Source organism: Cyprinodon tularosa, unplaced genomic scaffold (assembly GCF_016077235.1).
Source record: "Cyprinodon tularosa strain WSP-4 unplaced genomic scaffold, ASM1607723v1 ctg580, whole genome shotgun sequence".
Taxonomy (NCBI): Eukaryota; Metazoa; Chordata; class Actinopteri; order Cyprinodontiformes; family Cyprinodontidae; genus Cyprinodon; species Cyprinodon tularosa.
The window spans coordinates 715,644-735,754 of NW_024039319.1; the positions used below are offsets into that span (position 1 = coordinate 715,644).

At 38.6% G+C, this 20,111-nt stretch overlaps 2 protein-coding genes across 2 annotated transcripts; both read left to right on the forward strand.

The window, feature by feature from the left end:
* The first annotated feature begins 568 nt into the window (after positions 1–568).
* On the forward strand, positions 569–9,059 carry LOC119797361 (cytochrome c oxidase subunit 5A, mitochondrial-like). The gene is made up of 5 exons (XM_038306419.1): positions 569–728; positions 3,430–3,546; positions 8,451–8,572; positions 8,730–8,852; positions 8,933–9,059. Exons 1-4 carry the CDS (start codon positions 656–658, stop codon positions 8,841–8,843), a joined length of 426 nt encoding a protein of 141 aa, XP_038162347.1. The 5' UTR covers positions 569–655; the 3' UTR covers positions 8,844–8,852; positions 8,933–9,059.
* Positions 9,060–11,203: 2,144 nt separating this feature from the next.
* Positions 11,204–19,313, forward strand: fam219b (family with sequence similarity 219 member B). The gene is made up of 6 exons (XM_038306430.1): positions 11,204–11,575; positions 12,835–12,943; positions 14,139–14,232; positions 14,334–14,411; positions 14,624–14,675; positions 17,777–19,313. The coding sequence occupies exons 1-6, from the start codon at positions 11,501–11,503 to the stop codon at positions 17,924–17,926; spliced, it is 558 nt and encodes a 185-aa protein (XP_038162358.1). The 5' UTR covers positions 11,204–11,500; the 3' UTR covers positions 17,927–19,313.
* Positions 19,314–20,111: the final 798 nt, after the last annotated feature.

Below are 20,111 nucleotides of genomic sequence, written 5' to 3' on the forward strand. Positions count from 1 at the left end.
AATCAATCTACTTTTTCATGATATTCTAATTTTATGACCAGCACCTGTAGTGTCCCCACCAACTTTCATTACAAAGTCACACCCTTAGATCAGCACCTCAATACATAACAGATTTGTTGTCGGTGTATCAACCTCTCAGACCACTCAGGTCCTCTAGTTCCAGAGTTCTGTACTAGGGAAGAGAAATAATGATTTATCTGCAAGGGTTGTGAAAGAAAAGAAAATATGGATCATGTTTTGATGAATTGCATTAAATATGAAACTGAAAGAGAGAGGATGAGAAAAGTAATTATGGAAAAAGGGAGAGAAGGGAGTATTAAATGAATTTCAGGGAAAGATGGAGATAGGGAGGAAAATTTGGTTATAAATAAAGCATTGTTTTTATTTTTACATTACACAAAAATAAAAAAATAAATGTATTAGGTTGAACTATAGAGCTACACACTCATGTACAGTAGGTGGCGGTATGCAGCTAAAAATTGTTTGCAATCCGCCAATCTAACAAAGAAGAAGATGATTACATGACGTCAGGCCGTCATCTTTCAGCGTTCGGCTTTTTCCGTGAGTCACGTGACGATTGGCGCCCTCATCGTGTCTGTCCGTCCACAGTCTCCCTTTTTACACGCAGGACGGTTAGCATCTGTCGTTCGGCACCATGTTCCGAGCCCTTTCCCGTGTATCAACCGCAGGATTCCGAAGCCTGGCTCGGACACGGACCGGTTATTCGGGTAGGACTGCCGCTTTACACTAATATCCCAATGGTATTTAAAAACTTTGGATACGGAAGCTCTGGCCGGTTAGCATGTAGCCGGGAGCTAACACGGGGTGACATTGAAGCATTTCTAAAGCAGGCGTCCCTGTCTCTTTTGTTTTAGCAATGTTGAGCTATTCCAGGGTTCGTGTTGTGGTTTAAATCTGCTACTGGTGAATAAAAATTAGTGAACAGGCCTCGCGACCTTGTAATGACCCCATGTTAGGTCAGAAGTGTTGGTGGCCTCTTAACACAGCTATAACCAACACTCATCTGGAAGAATATACTTGTCCCGTCGGGTATTTATCCGGTTTCCATTGATTTTATTCTGAATTCATCTTTCTGAACTTTTCCTTCTAGTGAAGTTCACTTCATCAGGTCAATATTTTTCATTTCACTTCCATTCAGTGTGTGTTCATATATGGTGATCCTTGAATGAAGGTGTGTAGGGAGTCTTAAAGGAAGTTCAACGTTATTGACTGATCGACTTAATTGACCTCACAGTTGAGAAATGTACTAGGTACATCAGCTCAAATGGTAAAAAAGACAAGAACACTGTACCAAAGCTAGAAAAAGGTGTATGGGATATTTACAATATTAACAGTGTGTCCAAATATGACAATTTTTTTTATATAGTGGGATTATCATACGTGGTTATTGCACATGGTGTTTACACGGTTACTTATATTCAATTCAATTCAGTTTATTTACATAGCGCCTAAGCAAAACCCGTAGATTGCATCGACTCATTGACTCCAATGCAATCCCTCACACTAAGCATGCTTGTAGCGACAGTGCAGAGGAAAAACACCCTTTTAACAGGAAGAAACCTCCTTCAGAACCAGGCTCTGTGTGAGCGGCCACCTGCCAAGGCCGACTGGGGTTCAAGAAGACAGAAGCAGACATAGAAAAAGAAGCATAGATACAAAAGGCAACTCTAAAACGCGGCCCGTCCAGGAAACGCACAGCCAGGCAGACGAGCTCTAAGCCAACTCCAATGTGAGAGGATGAAGAGAGCACATCCAGCCAGTCACAGTCAGAGAAACAGGACTACATTGGAAAACAGGCCAAGCTCCAACATCTAGAAACAAAGGTGTTGATGGCAGCAGCACAGCTGATATTTCTCTCATGGATGGAGTCACAGCCAAACAGGAACAGACCAGATGAAGCTACTATGAGAAAAAGCAGAGATAGTATGTACTAACATTAGAGATTGAACCAGCAGATTCTGCAGAGTTATTGCACTTGGGTGTCACATATAGAGGAACAGGTTATTGCACAGGGTATTAAATAGTAATTGCACATTAGATATTGCACAAGTTATTGCTTGTTGTAGTGTCGCATTGTCGAGTCTGGTTGCAGCAGGTATGAATGACATGCTGTAGCGCTCCTTTTTACAGACAGGGTGTAAAAGTCTTTCACTAAAGGAGGTGCACAGCTCCTCTACACTCTGATGCAGAGGGTGAAAGGTGTTCTCCATGATGAATGTAGGCGTATACAGCACCCTCCTCTCAGCCACTTCCTCCACTGAGTCCAGAGTGCAGACTAGGACAGAACTGGCCTTTCTCACCAGTTTGTTCAGTCTTTTTCTGTCCCGCTCTGCACTGCCAGGGGCCCAGCAGATGTCAGCTTAGAGGAGGGCCGATGCCACCACAGAGTCATAGTTTTTAAGTAGGGGCGTGCTCACTTCAAAAGACCTCAGCCTCCTCAGGAGGTGGAGGCGGCTCTGGCCGTTCTTGTACAGGGCGTCGGTGTTATGAGCTCAGTCCAGTTTATTATGTGAACACCCAGAATTTGAAACTCTCCGGTTGTAGTAGAAAAGGAGGAAAACCGAAACTAATCTTATGTTCCGTTCTAGTTTCAACCCTGACTAAAACTAAAAGGGTTAAAAACGGCAGCTAGACGACTGCTTCAGTTAATATTTTTCCTAAGAGGGGTTGATTGATCCTCTGAATTACTGTTAATTCTTTAAAAATAGCAGAAGTAGATTCGGTTGGTGTTTTTGGTCTCTGACTATGAATGCAATTTTTGCATTGGGATTAATATCCATAAAGATACAATAATGTTCTAAAGTGTTGTCAGTGTAATTCAGAGTTAATGGTTAACTACAGCTGCTAGTAGTGCTACCTCCAGTTTCATTGTGTTGAGAGAAGATAAGGACAGTTTGCTATGCGAAAGCTACTGGTATCAACATAGTTAATGTTTGGATTTAGGTTGTTTCTTATTAATATACAGTCTCAAGGCTGCTAATGTCTTTTTTTTTATATACATGTATATTTTTTGGTTAATGGCATGTTTAACAAAGTGTCAGTGTGTTTTTCAGCTGTATGGTGGAAAGAATCACAAGTTAAGCCCCAAACCACTCACCTGTATGATGTGTTGCCTAATTAACTACCCAACAACAGCCTGTTAGACACATTACTCCATAAAATGCACAGGGCAAAATGATCTGCACATGAAATATGCCCCTAAAGATGACAGGTATTCCATTTCTCTATTTGAACAGGGTTCAAAATAAATAATCAGATTGATATAGTAGTAAGTCTTTTTGTTTCGAGTGAAATAAAAGCAGATGTGTTGCTCTGTTTTTGCTTTGACTTTTTTTTATCAGGAAGTTAATTCTTATTTATCTTTCATTGAAAAAATTCTGAAAGGATCGTTTGACTTCTATTTTACAGCTCCTCTGGCATCCAGATGTTACTCCCATGGCAAGGTGGAGACAGACGAGGAGTTTGATTCTCGTTGGGTCACTTACTTCAGCAAACCTGACATTGACGCCTGGGAGCTTCGGAAAGGTGACTGACGGTTGCTGTTATTAACACTGAATATTCAGTGAATTTTCTCATTATTTAATGAGGATTTCCCAGGGATTCAAACCCAGAAGATTCTCAAAGGTTAAGGCCTTAATACAGAGGAAGATCCACCACCATTCACCCATTAGCCATTAACTGGATGTCATGATAAATATGATTTCCTTGTGTTTTTGATGATCATCTTCTGCTTCGGTTTAAAACCTGGCCTCCTCAGCAGGTGCATGAAAAAAAACAAAGTTATGAGGAAGGCTTGTAGCAGTTTTATTTAAATGTTTGTAGCTACAACTTCTAACTCTTCCTGTTCAGTAGGTGGCGTCCTTACCTTTGCCAGTTCCCTTTGCCAGTTCTATCTATGCTAATGCTAACCTTTGGTTGTTTATTTGGTTAGTGTTAGCAATCATTGATACAATGGCTGAATCCCAAACTATCAAGTGTCACTCCCAATGAAGTCACACTCACAGCTGTGGAAGGCGTCTGGGTTGTATGTGGGGGGTATTAACTAGAATAGGATGACTTCTTCCCAGTGACGGAAAAAGTAAACAGTCATTGCTATGACAACACAGGGACGTCTGTGGCGCATGTTGACATGACGTCAAATATTTGCCCCTTTCTTAAAAACAAAGAAAATATCAAGTTAGGGCTGTGCATAAAACTCAATACAAAAATTAATATCTATGTTTTTAAAAGCGATTTAATATCCGTATTCTGGCTTTCAGTATTGACACCTCCCAACCACTAGGTGGAGTTATTACAACGTGCCGTTACTGTTCACAGGCTCATTTTGACTTTAAAGCCAATGAAGGAGCCTAGAACTTGACAAAACAAATGCATGCACTCCAATGGTGCCGTACGCTTTACTGGAAAGATGACCAACTTGCCGGCTCCCCTACAGAGGCACCATGCTGGTAAGCTAGCAGCACCAAAAATATAAAAGAAACTTGCAGACCCAAAGCAAATAACTCTGGACAACATCACGTATAAGATTCCATCTGTCTCACCCCATGCCATCAAGATCAGACTTGCTTTATGTTTGTTTTATCTGCCTGGATTTCAATCTTACTGCGTGGTTGAAAATAGAGGTTTTCGCTAAATGGTAAATACACTGGAGCCCCGTTGCATTATCCCAACCTATCACTTTATTACTGAAGTAGCGGTACACAAGAAATATAAAGAAGTCAAAGCACTTGTCAAAACATGGCCAGGTTCAGCTTCAAAAGTTGCCCTTTCATGCACTGGGTGGGTGTATTTAATTGTGTCATAAGCTATGTATAGAGAATCATATCGAATTGGCTCACCCTACGTGTTACCCAGCCCTATATCCTGTCTATTAAAACTATTACAAAGATGACATTCCCTTTAGGGATTAATAACTTTTTTGATTTTTTCCCCCCTATCTTTTGATTGTCACTTCACACCTCTGCATTGTCTGTGATATCACACAGCTGATTTCTATGGCTGCCAGAATGTCCACTCTAATCGCTGTATAGCGATTACGCAATTTTAGATCAGTGTCTGAATGTCTAGTGGATGAAAAAGTAATGGACTCAAAATTTCCTACAATGCACCTTAAAATATAAGGCGTTGCTCAATTCACGAGAACGCGAGTACGTACTCGCGTTCTCGTCAAGTCCGTTCTTGGCGAGAACGCAGGAAGATCGGACTTGATGAGAACGCGAGCACGCAAGCACGTATGTGTATTGGAGCAGAAGCGTACTCGTGACGTCATCACATGCAACGTTCTTTAGCATTTCTTTAACAGTCAAAACTATTTATTCCCTACACAAAGCATTTTGAAAACAATATTTTTAATTTCTAAAGCTTAAAAAACATTTAAAAAAATTACCGAACCGCAAAAAACCGCCATCAGAACGAGCGGTAGTTCACACATAACTAGACCGAGAGAAGTGCACTACAGACGGGGTAAATTTAGCCCTGGCTGCGGTTACCCTCGGAGGTCTGCTGGTCACTCTGGTCCGCTCAACATCGGACTTTTTTTTAAAATTTCGCACTAACTCTGTAAACAGACCACACAGGGAGGCTTAAATGTATAATGTTATCGCCTCAAACGATTTCAAAACGTACTTTTGAAGAACAACAGCAGCAGAAAAGGGAATGTTTAACTTACCACTGTGAGCGCTGTCTGGAATCAAGCTGCGGCCGCGGGGCATTCTGGGGAAGCGGTCAGTCTGAAGAACGCACAAGTCTGCTCTGATGCATGCTCGATAAAGAGGGCGGGGTGAGAACAACATCCGGGGATTTGGTGCGTTCTCGATCTGGCGTTCTCGAGAATTGGAACGGTACTCTGGCTGAGGCTGATGACGTGTCACGAGTACACGAGAACGCTCAAGAACGCATATTGAGAAACGCCCATGGTGATCATCCACGCTCACTAGACAAGCAGCTATTTCCCAGAATGCTTTGCGAGGAGAGCTCTCCTCACAAAGCATCATGGGATGTACAGGTGCTGGTCATAAAATTAGAATATCATGAAAAAGTAGATTGATTTCAGTAATTCCATTTAAAAAGTGAAACTTGTATATTATATTCATACATTACATACAAACTCATATATTTCAGATGTTTATTTTGTTTAATTTTGATGATTACAAATGACAACAAATGAAAATCCCAAATTCATCATATCAGAAAATTAGAATATTACTGAAGACCAATAAAAACAAAGGATTTATAGAAATGTTGGCCAACTGAAAAGTATGAACATGAAAAGTATGAGCATGTACAGCACTCAGTATTTAGTTGGGCCTCCTTTGGCCTGTATTACTGCAGCAATGCGGCGTGGCATGGAGTCGATCAGTCTGTGGCACTGCTCAGGTGTTATGATAGCCCAGGTTGCTCTAATAGTGGCTTTTAGCTCTTCTGAATTGTTGGGTCTGGTGTATTGCATCTTCTTCTTCACAATACCCCATAGATTTTCTATGGGGTTAAGGTCAGGAGAGTTTGCTGGCCAATTAAGAACAGGGATACCATGGTCCTTCAACCAGGTACTGGTAGCTTTGGCACTGTGTGCAGGTGCCAAGTCCTGTTGGAAAATGAAATCTGCATCTCCAAAAAGTTGGTCAGCTGCAGGAAGCATGAAGTGCTCTAAAACTTCCTGGTATGTGGCTGCGTTGACCCTGGACCTCAGAAAACACAATGGACCAACACCAGCAGATGACATGGCACCCCAAACCATCACTGACTGTGGAAACTTTACACTGGACTTCAAGCAACGTGGATGAAGTGCCTCTCTTCTTTTCCTCCAGACTCTGGGACCTTGATTTCCAAAGGAAATGCAAAATTTACTTTCATCAGAGAACATGACTTTGGACCACTCACCAGCAGTCCAGTCCTGTTTCTCTTTAGCCCAGGCAAGACGCTTCTGACGCTGTCTGTGGTTCAAGAGTGGCTTGACACAAGGAATGCGACAGCAGAAACCCATGTCTTTCATACGTCTGTGTGTGGTGGTTCTTGAAGCACTCACTCCAGCTGCAGTCCACTCTTTGTGAATCTCCCCCACATTTTTGAATGGGTTTTGTTTCACAATCCTCTCCAGGGTGCGGTTATCTCTCTTGCTTGTACACTTTTTTCGACCACATCTTTTCCTTCCCTTCGCCGCTCTATTAATGTGCTTGGACACTGAGCTCTGTGAACAGCCAGCCTCTTTAGCGATGACCTTTTGTGTCTTGCCCTCCTTGTGCAAGGTGTCGATGGTCGTCTTTTGGACAACTGTCAAGTCAGCAGTCTTCCCCATGATTGTGTAGCCTATAGAACTAGACTGAAAGACCATTTAAAGGCTTTTGCAGGTGGTTTGAGTTAATTAGCTGATTAGAGTGTGGCACCAGGGGCCATCAATTTTGAACCTTTTCACAATATTCTAATTTTCTGATATGATGAATTTGAGATTTTCATTTGTTGTCATTTGTAATCATCAAAATTAAACAAAATAAACATCTGAAATATATGAGTTTGTATGTAATGTATGAATATAATATACAAGTTTCACTTTTTAAATGGAATTACTGAAATCAATCTACTTTTTCATGATATTCTAATTTTATGACCAGCACCTGTATTGTCACAGTGGCCCACTTTCCCCATAGGCTGCTGCTACCTGACAGTGCTGACAAATAACAAAGATGGCACAGGCACCGTGCGAGGGAGGTGGAGTCATGTGACCAACAGGGAGCGAAAAGTAGTGATCATCTATCCGAACAGTCGGTTAACTGAGTTCACTATAAGGTCCACTATATAGTCCCCGCTCTATATAGTGGTTGAGGGATATAGGGGTTATGGCGGACATTTAGACACAGCCTATCTATGCATCTCATTCAGCTGATTGCCCTGAACTAGGCCAAGCCGTTACCATGGCAATCAGCCGCTGTGCGTTCCAGAGGACACGCCTCCTGTGTTTCATTGCAGAGATATATGGTGTTTTTTCATTACTTTTGAGGTCCTATATTTACATTCTTAGCAGTTTGTCAATCAGTCAAATTTGTTTGAGCGGTTCATGGGATATATTTCTATATTTGGAGAAACACAGAACCCCTCTTAATATGGACATAAAAGAGTTTGTTACAAGCTAAAGACCTATTGAAAGTTGGCTTTTATTTTAATGAATGAAAAGCAACTGTAGACTTTTCTGAACCCTAACATTTTTTTTTTGTTCCTAATTTCACACAAAAAGTTACCCAATAATTAAACCCTGGTTCACTTCTCATTAGAAAAAGGAGTTTAATTACTAATCCTCAGATTTTCAGTGATTCTGGTCTAAATCATCCATGTAACCCTGGCAGAAATGTCTTTGACATCAAATCAGACTGTTGATTCAGAATTATTTTACTGTCTACTAAATAACAAGGCTTTCCGTCCGTTATTTTGCTTTATAGGCATGAACACTTTAATCGGATATGACCTGGTCCCAGAACCCAAGATCCTGGATTCAGCGCTAAGAGCCTGTCGAAGGCTGAACGATCTCGCCAGTGCCATTCGCATCCTTGAAGCTGTCAAGGTGAGTCCAACCCCCCTGCCTCCGTCAGGAACTGTTCTTTCAGCACTACCAAACTGAAACTGCCAGTGAGACAAGAAAAAGACAATGTTCCAGCATGTAGATAATAAAAGTTAACATTTTAACAGGGAAATAAACAATTGTTTTCCTCTATTTGAAGGATAAAGCAGGTCCCCACAAAGACATCTACCCCTACGTTATCCAAGAGCTGAAGCCCACCCTCACAGAACTTGGCATTTCAACACCAGAGGAGCTTGGAATTGACAAGTTATAGACAAGAAGGGTGAGAAGAGGCAGTGTTGACTCGCAGCCATGTTTCTTTTTTGACTGAAAAACTTTAAAACGTCTTTCTTTTCTTCTCAGGCCATTTTTCACATCGAGACGATTCTCCTGATTACCTCCCATTGGAAATGTCTATATTATTGATCCAATACATGCTGTCCTGTTGTGTACAAAATAATGGAAATAATAAAGAACCTAATTAGCAAAACCTGTTCTTAATTCATCATTATCACGCTTCACAGGACGGCGACATGCCACAAACAATTTCTGCTGAAAAGGGTTTATGTTTAGAGTTCTGCATCAGAATGTTAAAGAAGAGTGGAGTGGAAGGAAAAAGTATTAGATAAAGGTGCAAAAATGATAGTGAATATTTAGGGAAAGGATGTAGGAAGAATCACAGAACGTCCACAGCGGTTAACCCCAACTCTCACCAGCTATGACATGGGATCCGATCTAATGAAATAATTGGATTGTATGACGCAGCAATTACATCTGGTTAAAGCAAATGGACTGCATAGTTCCAACCAAAGTAGAACCCGGGTTTATCTTTGTCAGACGGGAAGAGGGACACATGGGCAAACTAAAACTTGTACAGTTTAAAGAGAACCTGAATTAAATAATCAGAATCTTAAACTTTGCAGCTTCTGGAAGCGTTTATTTCTACAAATATTTTTTTTTCTTAATCGCATTTAACCTAGACAACGGATCAAGTTATACGGCGAATGTGGCTTTTGTTCCAGCAGCGACCACAGCTTCAGGTTCCCTAGAAAAAAGTCGGATCAGACACAAGTTCAAGTTTGGCTTCATGTAGCTTATTCCTTATGTTTGAGCCACTACTAGGAAAGTAAATACAGAGAGTTGACTGTTGCTGTCTTTTCCTTTATAATGATGAAAATAAATGTATTTGGGGGAAAAAGCTCAGAAAGTGGAAAGGCACAGAATCCAAGTTACATTATGTTGAGCTGGATGTCTGAAGTCTTCAGGTTACAGCAATTTCTAGAGCACATGATGCACCCATCTGCTGACTAGCTTTGTGGATATTTTTAGTGACTATTTGTACAAAAGTAATAAAAAAAACTTAATATCAAAGCAAAAAGGTGATTTCAACTCGAATAGCCACCTGATGCACCATGGATTCTGGCTTACGCAGTACAAAAAAGGTCAAAATCCACTTCTTTGCTTGCTTTATTCTACGTACAGACAAACAGGTTAAACCTAGCGTACACAGTTTCCTCACTCTGTTTCATACACCTGTTCTTTGAATGACTGACTGATTGAATGAGACTTACTGAAAACTGGTAAAAGAAAAAAAAAATATGACCATTCACGTCAAAAATAATTAACGTAATTAATAGCGTAACTTTTTTTTTTCTTAAGACCTACCTATTTATACTGTTAAACACCCACATCCTAAGTTAAAATTCATTAACTAAGTGAATCACTAAACAAGTCCTACTATAAATAACAAATCAAACAAAATAATCCAAATTCTAAGATTTTACTAAAAATGGAGAAAAATCTCCTACAATATTATTGGTCTGGATTGATCAACTTTCCTACAGTCTTATGTCTGTTAGGTACTGTCAATAAAATATCCACATACTTGGTGAAAACCTGAGAACCTGGATTTTCTTTACCTTAATCAGAATCTTAGGCTTAGAGATTTAGGCTGGTTGCCTCCATTCTATCACTAAATTAAATCCTTTAAATATCTTTGCAAATTGAATTAATTTGCATCTCTTTAAAGACACAATATAGACACAAAAAGTTAACTGATTTTAAAATATAATTTCAGTTTATTATGGGAAAAAGTCGGAATTCCGACTTTAATCTTAGAATTCTGACTCTTTTCTCAGAATTCTGACTTTAATCTCAGAAATTTGGATGTTAATGTAGATGGGAATCATGAAGGAAGAGACGTCGGAGCACTCAGCATCACTGACAAAGATCTGAGTTATTTTGGGGGGCCCAGTGACAAATTGGTGGAATATTATGGACTTAGGAGACTTTTTACGTGTCAGAGGGGCCCCCAGTGATGCTATTTCATTAAAGAAGGAGCAGAAGGTGATTAAAACAAGAGAGATTGTTTAGTCTCTAAAAGAGACATGGCTGCGGTTTCAGATTTCTGAGATTAAAGTCAGAAATCTGATTTTTTTTCCCCCTCATATTATCCCAAAATTAAATTTCAAAATCAGTTAACTCTTTAATTTTTTCAGTGGTCCTAATCCTCTTCCGTACTTATTTATGGGCACAAATGTTATTTTATTTGATTATTATTATTTTTTTATTTCGGCCACTAGGGGGCGACATACTGCTTCACATCAGGGTAGAGAGACCACAATAAACAGGAGAATCAGTCTAGCGTAATCCCATAGTTCTGGTAATAAAAGACGGCACCTTTGGTTACAGTTGGGTTACAAATAGGTGTTAGCTATTTTGTTGAGTTTTTTTTTTTTTACGCTTCCCCCCTGTATCTGCTTCACTTGTAATGAATCACAACCCCTGGAAGTAGAGACCCCCTGCTAACCAGCCCTAACTAACCATGTTAGCCTAGCAGGCTAACAGGAGTGTGAGTAGCAGGTTCCTCTGCTCTGGGACTACTATCATGGCTGTGCTGTGGGAGAAGTTGTGACAACAATCAAAGCGAAGATGATGAACGACATAATAGAAGAACCCGAAAAGGACACGCTCCTGGAGGCGCAGCAGGAACAGCTAGTTTTGTCGGTAATGTCAGCTAAAGCTAGTCTGACGATAAGAAAAGAGAAACTGGGAGGCTCGCTAGCTAGGCTAGCATTTACATATTTTGACAGTTGTTTACGTGAGACGTATTTTAAAGAAAGCCTTCTGACTTATGTATATGAACGTAACGTCAGGCTGTTTAGTAACATATAAAAAACGTGTTTTGAAGCACTTATTTCGCTTTAACGATTATTATTGGAGCCTCAGCGAAAAAACAAAACAAAAACAGTAACCGTAAAAATAGACATGATGATGTTTATAAGTAAACCCCGAAAGTACCAGCTTGGCTGCTCATTAAATATAACTTAAGAAATACGTTGATTTGCTATATGTTTTTGGAAAGCCTCTTTGGAAAGTTGGAACTTCTCCATTTCCTTTTTGGCTACAAACCATTAAGTATTTAAACAGAATGACTAATAAAAAAGCTCAAAAACAAGATGAATGTCATGGAGTTTAAATAGAAGCCTTACAGTAGGGTGTGTATTTGTATTTATTCCTCATAAATATCTTCTTTTCTGACACTTTAGGGGATGTCTTTCAGCTTTGTGTGGAAAAGTGTGTCCATTCTGTCCTGCAAAATTGTATATTTACTCAAGCTTATTTAGATTCACTGGAAAGTTTGAAAATCAATTCTTAAGTCTAGCCACCATCTCAGTAGGATTCAGATGTGGACCATGATTCTGACACATGGACATACTTTGATCCATCTGCTGTACGCTCAGGGATGTTGTTTTGTTGGAAGTTGAACCTCTACCCCAGCATCAAGACCTCTGCAGCATCAATTTTTTTCTTCTTGGATTTTTCGTATTTTGGGATCATTTAAATTATAACCTTCTTAATGAAAGCATGATACTGCCAACACTCCCCCCAGTTTTGATTGCATGTTTTTAGTGGTACTTTTTTGCTCCACATATAGATTTTTTTTAAACCATAGAAAACAACAATGGTCTCATGTAACCAGAGAAAATTCTTCCATATTCCATAAAGGCCATATTTTTAGATCTCTGCAGCTGCTTGAGAGATTCTGATTTTAGATGATCTTTCATGTCTTGATGGGGTTTTAGGGATGTGGTGACGTCCAAAAGCTGTTGGTAACAGAGGAATTGACCTTAATAAAAGGGGCTTACATAAAATGTAAACATATATTGTTTATAAGATTTAAAAAAAAAAGTAAATACATTTGAGTTTTTTGGTTATGTAGCAAAAAATAATTATCATAATAATAATCATTTGTGAAATTTCAGGGACCCAGTAACGGCGCAAGACCTAAGATTCCAGATGGAGGCATTCGGCTGGTGGAGAAGAGAGGACCTTACATCATGTCCAGAGCGCCGGCCATCCACCTCAAACTACGTGAGCATTTCTACTAATGAAGGGAGAGGAAATGTAAAAGTTGCATCTAGAAACCTTCAGTCTGTTTTTATGAATATTAATGTTGGCTGAATGGTTGTTAGATAAGTAACTAGCTTTTTATAAAGTTAAGGGTTTAATTTATCCAATGATTTAGAGTGCTTTAATAGTAGCTTTGAAGAGTCAGTGAGGTTAAAGAGTTCAAAAAGTTCAAAACATTGCATAGATTGAGAGGTTTACATCCACATATATGGAGTGAACTTTGTTCCGTTATTGTTTTAAGCAAAGAGCACGTTTTGTAAATTGAAATTTTGAAGAAAAGAAAATTGCTATCCAGGAATAAGACTTTTAACATTTTTTCCAGAAAAGGTTTTGAGAGTATTCTTTGCTTTTTTGTTAGATTTTTTTTTTTTGTTTTCTCTAATTATTTTTTGTTTGGTTTTTGTTTTGTAAAATAAAGTATTTGACCAGGTTTTTAATTTCTATTTTTATTTTATTTTTGTTTTTCAGCCTGAGTTTTATTAATTGCATTTGTACTGGTTAAGAGGGAGCATTTTTATTGGGCTTAAAGGGGAAAGATTTGATCTGTCAAAGAAAATATTAAACAAAAAATGCAATTGGTAAAAACTAAATCTGAAAGATTAATAAAAAAAAAAAACAAGAATAAAATTATAAAATCTTTAAAAACACAACAAAAAAATTTTTCATTTTACAATACAAAAAAAAAACAAAACAAAAAAAAACACAAACCCCCAACATTTAAGTAAAATTTTGACATTTCCTTCTGATTAAAACTTCTCCAAGTTTCATTTCAGGATTATTTTTTTTTACTTTTCTTGGAACAATAATGTAACAAATTTCTCTCCATAAAGAAAAGTCTTTGTAGTCACATGAGTTTGACCAAACAATGTGATTTTCCACCCATTTAGACCAGGAGCATGTGCTTTCCTCTATTTAATCACAAAATGTCCATGAAAGCAGTAAAAGGGATTACAAATACACAAACCTATCCACATGAAACAATTTATGGAGGATCTAATGTTCATTTGTGCTAGAAAAACAGCAATGATCTAGTGTTGTCCATCTCTCTCTCAGCCTGATGTTTTCTGTATGTAGTCTCAGAAAAAAATAAGTAAATAGATATTTAGTTTGAGTCCTACCACATGTGAATGAATTTACTCCCTTTGATCATCCAAAGAGAAACATAGAGAGATGGTGAGGAAGGCGCTGAAGAGGAAAGCCCTCTCTGCAGGCCCAGCAGTGACCAATCAGCCGAGGCAGGGAGGCAAGAGGTGAGGAAAGAGAAAAAGGATTTTTCTTTTCTTTATTTCGAGTAATGTTGGCATGAAGCAGGAAATGTTAAAGCAATGCTCCTCTGTCTGTTCTGCTTTAGGACGGTGAAGTTCAACAAGGGCTACGCTGCTCTGAGCCAGAATGCTGAGGAGATGTTGGTAGCTCTGGACTCAGACAGGTGGGTAATGGAACCAACAGATGAAGCTGCTGCAGACAGAATAAGATGCTTTATTTAAATATGACTTCCCTTTTTAAAGTTTTATGGCTTCTCATGTTCTTCTTCAATCTCCACACTTAGCCGACCCAGAATCTTTCGGCAGCCTTTAAAGTTGGCCGCCTTGACGTCTTGTTAGACAGCTTAGACTAATGAGCCTCTCTTGATCTTCACAGCGATGAAGAGATCGACTTTGAGCACTATTCCTCAGGATACTCCTCCGCTGAGGTGAGGTTGCCTCACAGGACATTTTTCAGATTTCTCTGATGCTTCTTTTGCATATTTGCAAACTGCCTGTTTGACTGTTGACAAGTGGGTGTGGTGAGATAATTCACTGTTCTTCTATTAACCCATACCGTACACATTTATCCTCCGTGCACCTTTCTATACTGCTATCACTGAAAGCCTTGCCTTCAGGGTAAACACTGAATACCAGGTGTCTGTTTTTTCTTTGAGCACTAACTGAAAACTACTTTATTAATTTGATTTATCACCGCTGCCAAATCAGTTTTGTTCTTGAGTTGATAGAAAAAAAGCCCAGACGGTTGCTCGGTACAGGGTTCCCGCAGGTCCTTAAAAAGTCTTAAAAGGCCTTGAATTCTTCAAAATAAAACTAAGGCCTTAATTGGTATTAAAATGTCTTAAATCAGTCTTTCGTAGGCCTTCGTTTTTAAAACATAAATAGGATCATTTTTATTAGGATTTATTTTTGTAATCTAAATAAAACATTAAAATTGACAATTTTTTATTTATTTATTTAAAACAAATAACGGCTCGCCATTATTGGTTCCGTCCCGATAGTGGAACCAATAAAGCGTTGTTGCGGCCGGGACATTTGGGAGATGCACCATTAACTTTTTGTCTGGAAAATCTGAGCAAGTGTAAATGTAACCAAATTGTCTCCAGCCAAGAGTTTTCTCCATGGCTAAAACCAGGGAACATACATGAGGCTCAGTGGATTTAGTGCAAGAAGTGATTCAAGCTCAGAACGATGGGAATTAAGGCAGTGGAGTCGCACATGCGAAGCACGAAACACAAAGCGTCAAAATGGAGTTAGAGAGAAACAGCCGGTATTTCTCAGTTTAGTTCCACCCTTGTCTCTGCAACGCCTCCACTTATCACCAAATCAAACATACTAAGAAAACCATACAAAGAAAAATAGCTGCAAAAAAGACTTAGCACTGGTTATGTTGGGGCTTTAAAACTGATTTGTTTTGTTCTCTGCTAAAACAAAGTTTGTGAATTCAGTTTAATAATTGTTCAAATATATCTGTCATTTGTGTGTTTTTAGCTTTCTTCCTGAATGGGACGTTTTTCAAAATGTGAAACAATAGTGCAGTGGTTTATGTTAAAATAAACCTTTGGGTTAAGTTGTCGCAAGCAGGTTTTCTTGTGTTTCTTGTGAATTTGGTCTTAAATTTTTATTTCAAGTGGCATTAAAAAGTCTTGAATTTAACTTGCCTTATGCTGTAGAAACCCTGTTTGTAGAGAAAAAGCTTCACTGGATTTCTTATTAAAGATATATTTAGACGTATCCGCTTGGGGCTAATCCTCCTAGACAGTGTTGTTTTGTTCAGATTCAGGTTTTCTTTCTTTTTATTAGCTCTTATGAAACAAACTTTTAGGACATCTTGTCTTGCAACTCCAATAAAACAAGCTGAACTTGTTTATAACTGCAGTCTGTATGTAGCCCGTTGGGTATGAGCTCCTGGTATTATTTTGAGCATTGAACAATCTCCCCCTCAGGGTAAATGCACTGGAACACACCCATGTAGTTTGGATGTATGGTATGCTCATAATATATACATTTAAAGGATTTGAAATCTTAACTGAAAATGTTTCTATTTTTGTAGAGTTTTATCTGAATCCCTGCTGTTAGTTGTTTATTGTTTCAGAAAATTGGATCTTTAAGAGTCTGTGTCATTACTCTAGGCAAGGCAAGGCCTAGAGCTAATATTTGTATAGCACAATTCAGTACAAAGACAATGCAAAGTGCTTTACATGATTAAAATACAGGACGCTAAAACAGAATCAAAGCAAGTAGGAAAAAAAAAAATAAATAAAATAAAAAATGCAGACACAAAAAAGAATATTAAAAACAGTTGGACTAAAGAAAATATGTTTTAGTTGAGCTATTTAACTAGAACAGTCTAAGGCAATCCTAAACAAATGTGTTTTTAGTCTTGATTTAAAGGAACTCAGGCTTTCCGCACTTTTACAGTTTTCTGTACTCTAGGTGACAAATAACAAATTAGTCAATAATCGGTTCATCTAATCAATCTTCTCAGCCCTAATTTTTTTTTGCATTTGATTTAAAACTCTGTCACATGAGGGTTCTTACTTTAAGATCTTTTTGTAATGTTTGTTTTTCTTCTAGATGTTAAAGTCATGACAACAGAAGGTTATTAACCATTAAAAAAATTTAATGTTTTAAAAAAAAAATCAGTAACTGCTTTAGTCGAGGAAAGGTATGGAAGATGATTAGGACCATTGGGAAAATAAAAATGAATCAAACAGGAAGCTGCCTATTTCTGACTTTAATCTCAGGAATCTGATTTTAACTTCAGTTTATTATCAAAGTAAAAATCCTGGACTTTGGCATTACAATCCTAAACTCTGGAAGGACTTGGAGTTTGAATATTGTAGCAGAATGTGAAGAAATGTGTGGAAGAAGTTTGAATTTCTAGACTGTGAATCATATTACTTCTAGTTTCTCCATCAAACTCCAGTTAGTTTTTAGTTTTTTACTTGTTTCAGGTAGATTTCTGTCCCATTCAATCCTTTTGTCTCAAAATCACAGTATTTCTAACCAGTAACTGGGAATTAATGGATCCTTATTTTAGCAGTTTTAGGGTAATCTAACTTTGTCCTGATGCCAAATAGAAAAATTCCAATGTGACGCAGCGGAATTGAAAGCCAGTTTCCTGTTATTTTAGGAAAATAGGCAGATAATGGACTCTATGCACAACTCCACTACTTCCTGAACTTAAGGAAGCTCTTTTTTTTCTGTCTTTGGCTGAATCCCAAACTTTCCCTCCAACGGAAAAGGAAAGCAGTCGTTGCTATGGTAACACAGTGATGTGCCATGTGGTGGGCTGTAGCACTGGGTGACATTAAAATATAACTTTTGCCCCTTTCTTAAAAAAATGTTTATAGTCAGGATAAAGCTATTTCAAAGTGGACCTTCCCTTTTGGAATGATTTATATTTTTTCGTATCTTTTTTGTCAGTGTGATGAAGATGCTGCAAACAATTTTAACCGAGATCCAACTTTACCCACTGATCCAAATGTTTTGTTTGCTTGTTGCTGTTTTTTTCTCTGCTCTCCAGGTCCATCCTGATCTGAGCAAGCAGCTGCTGCAGGATGGCTACCATCTGGATGAGATTCCTGACGATGAAGACCTGGACCTGATTCCTCCCAAAGCCATGGGCTCCTCTGTGTGCTGCTGCTTCCAGGGCCCATCCTGCCCCATGCAGTGACTCTATGTGCAGCTCTGCAGGGACAACGCTCTTCTTTTCACTGCAGCAGAGCTGCTGCACGGCGCCTGAGGAGATCCAGCTCTGATGAGGAACTGCAAACACTGAGCGCTGACATCGTTTAGCCTCACCGAGAAGGCAGAAGGACCCAAGAGCAAGCCTTATCCACTGTGACTCCAAAGCCTAACTAATTGTATTTATTCATCCTGTTTCTGCAGCTTTACACAATAGCGTAAACCACGACCCTGCTCTGGTTGAGTGATGGAGTGTTTCAGCATTAGTGATAAGACCGTGTTGACTCAAGGAGGTGCTGGCGAGCTCATTTCCTGCAGCCCTATGAGCATCTCAGACAGCCCAGACCGCTGCTGTCTGAGATGTTTTAGCTCTTTGACGAGTCGCCACTGTCTGTTACCGTTGAATGACGCAATGGCAACTAACTGGAACACGTTATTATTGTTCATTTTTATTTTTTAGCGCTATTGGATTTTCTACCTGGGGAAACAGAAACACTAACCAACAAAAAGAGCCTCCTAGAAGAGAAGTGGAGCATCCTAAGAGGTGCTCTCTTTCTGTTTGCCTGCTGTCGAAGGCTCAGAATATATCTGCATCTTTTCATTGACTTCCACACCAGTTTAAAATACATTTAAGAGACGATAAAAACGACAATTTAAATCTGTCTGGATTCACTTTGAGCATTTGATAAAACTACATTAACATGCCTCCACATCAGATTTAATTTGCATTATTTATTTATCATCATATTTAATGTTTATACTAAAATCAGAGTTATTTACAGTTCATTTATAATTTACATTTTTCATTTATATTCTTTTTGTGTTTTCTTTGGACAAAAGTTGAGACTTCTAACACTTTAGAATGTATCTGTTCATTTTCATTTTTAAACTTTAACAGTTTTTATCAGAGATGCACAGATATCAGCTGCATCTGTTTGAAAAGTGCACGGCTGCTTCAAAGTCAGGATAAAAACCTTCCTGTTTACTGTTAAAGAAATGCCCCCCCCCCCCGCCATACACTGTATGGGTTTAATGCTAGTCACCGAATGCTTTATATGGACCTACTGGGTTTTTATCGGTTTAACCCCACGTCTTGCTCTGCAGCGTGTTTTGACATTTATTCAATTTTGCACTTAACACCAATTGCCAGTAGCAAGTACACCTGACTCACCTGTACTATGCAACTATGGGACAATCTGCTCGTCGTACAAGGTTGTGTTATTGAGTGCTGATGCAATAAATAAATGTCTTGTTTGTTTAACATCTGTAAATACTCTATTCCCCTGTTGTACTTTATGGGTTTACATTCTTAGCAACAAAAAAAGGAAAATTCAATTAAAAATGTTTTGTATTTGTGTTCGTTTACATTACCTGAATTATGTACACCACAGCGTCTTTCAACTTTTTTTCCACACATTTTTTGCATCTCTGTTGTCTCTCTCTGCTATTCCAGATATCAGGAGTCCTTTAAAGATGACTATAGCTTCTACTATTTAGAACGTTTGAGGCTGTTTAGGATGATTCCTTTTCAGAAACGAGTAGAGCGAGCTTTTAAATCATTTAAACAACGCTTTGTTTTCTTTGATGGCAAAATACTCTCCCCCCTCCTTTAATTAGAAATACCATTCAGACTTTGAACAAATCACAAACATTGGGTTATTACCAAGTGCTTCAGCTTTTAAGACTTTGTTTTTATAACATTCCAGTTTATTCTGAAAGCTTTTGAAATACCACCTCTGAGCTGCAGCCAATGACGTTAACGCCTGCTGTTTGATTGAGCTCCAACTTGCCGCTTTTCAAAAAGGTTTTGTCTGCTATTGCATCATTAAGAAAGGCACCAAATTACATGTAGAAGAAAGGACATTTAAATTCCTCAAAGTCAAGCAACACAAAATGTCTCCAGTAAACATAAACTTCATATTAAATCAAGTTTGCAAAGATTTCCAAACGCAAAATAAATAGCTGGACTCTCCTGCATCAAGTGTATTTTATGCAAATGAGTTAATTTTCAAAGGAGGTATGGGTATGCATTGTTCCCTCGCCTTAAAGCCAGAATTTATTGGATATTTCAAGAGAAGGAAGAGATTGGTACCAATATTTCAAAATGGAGCTGCATATGAATATTCCGTAAAAATTCCAAAAATATCCACTGGACTTGGTTTCCAAGATTTGAA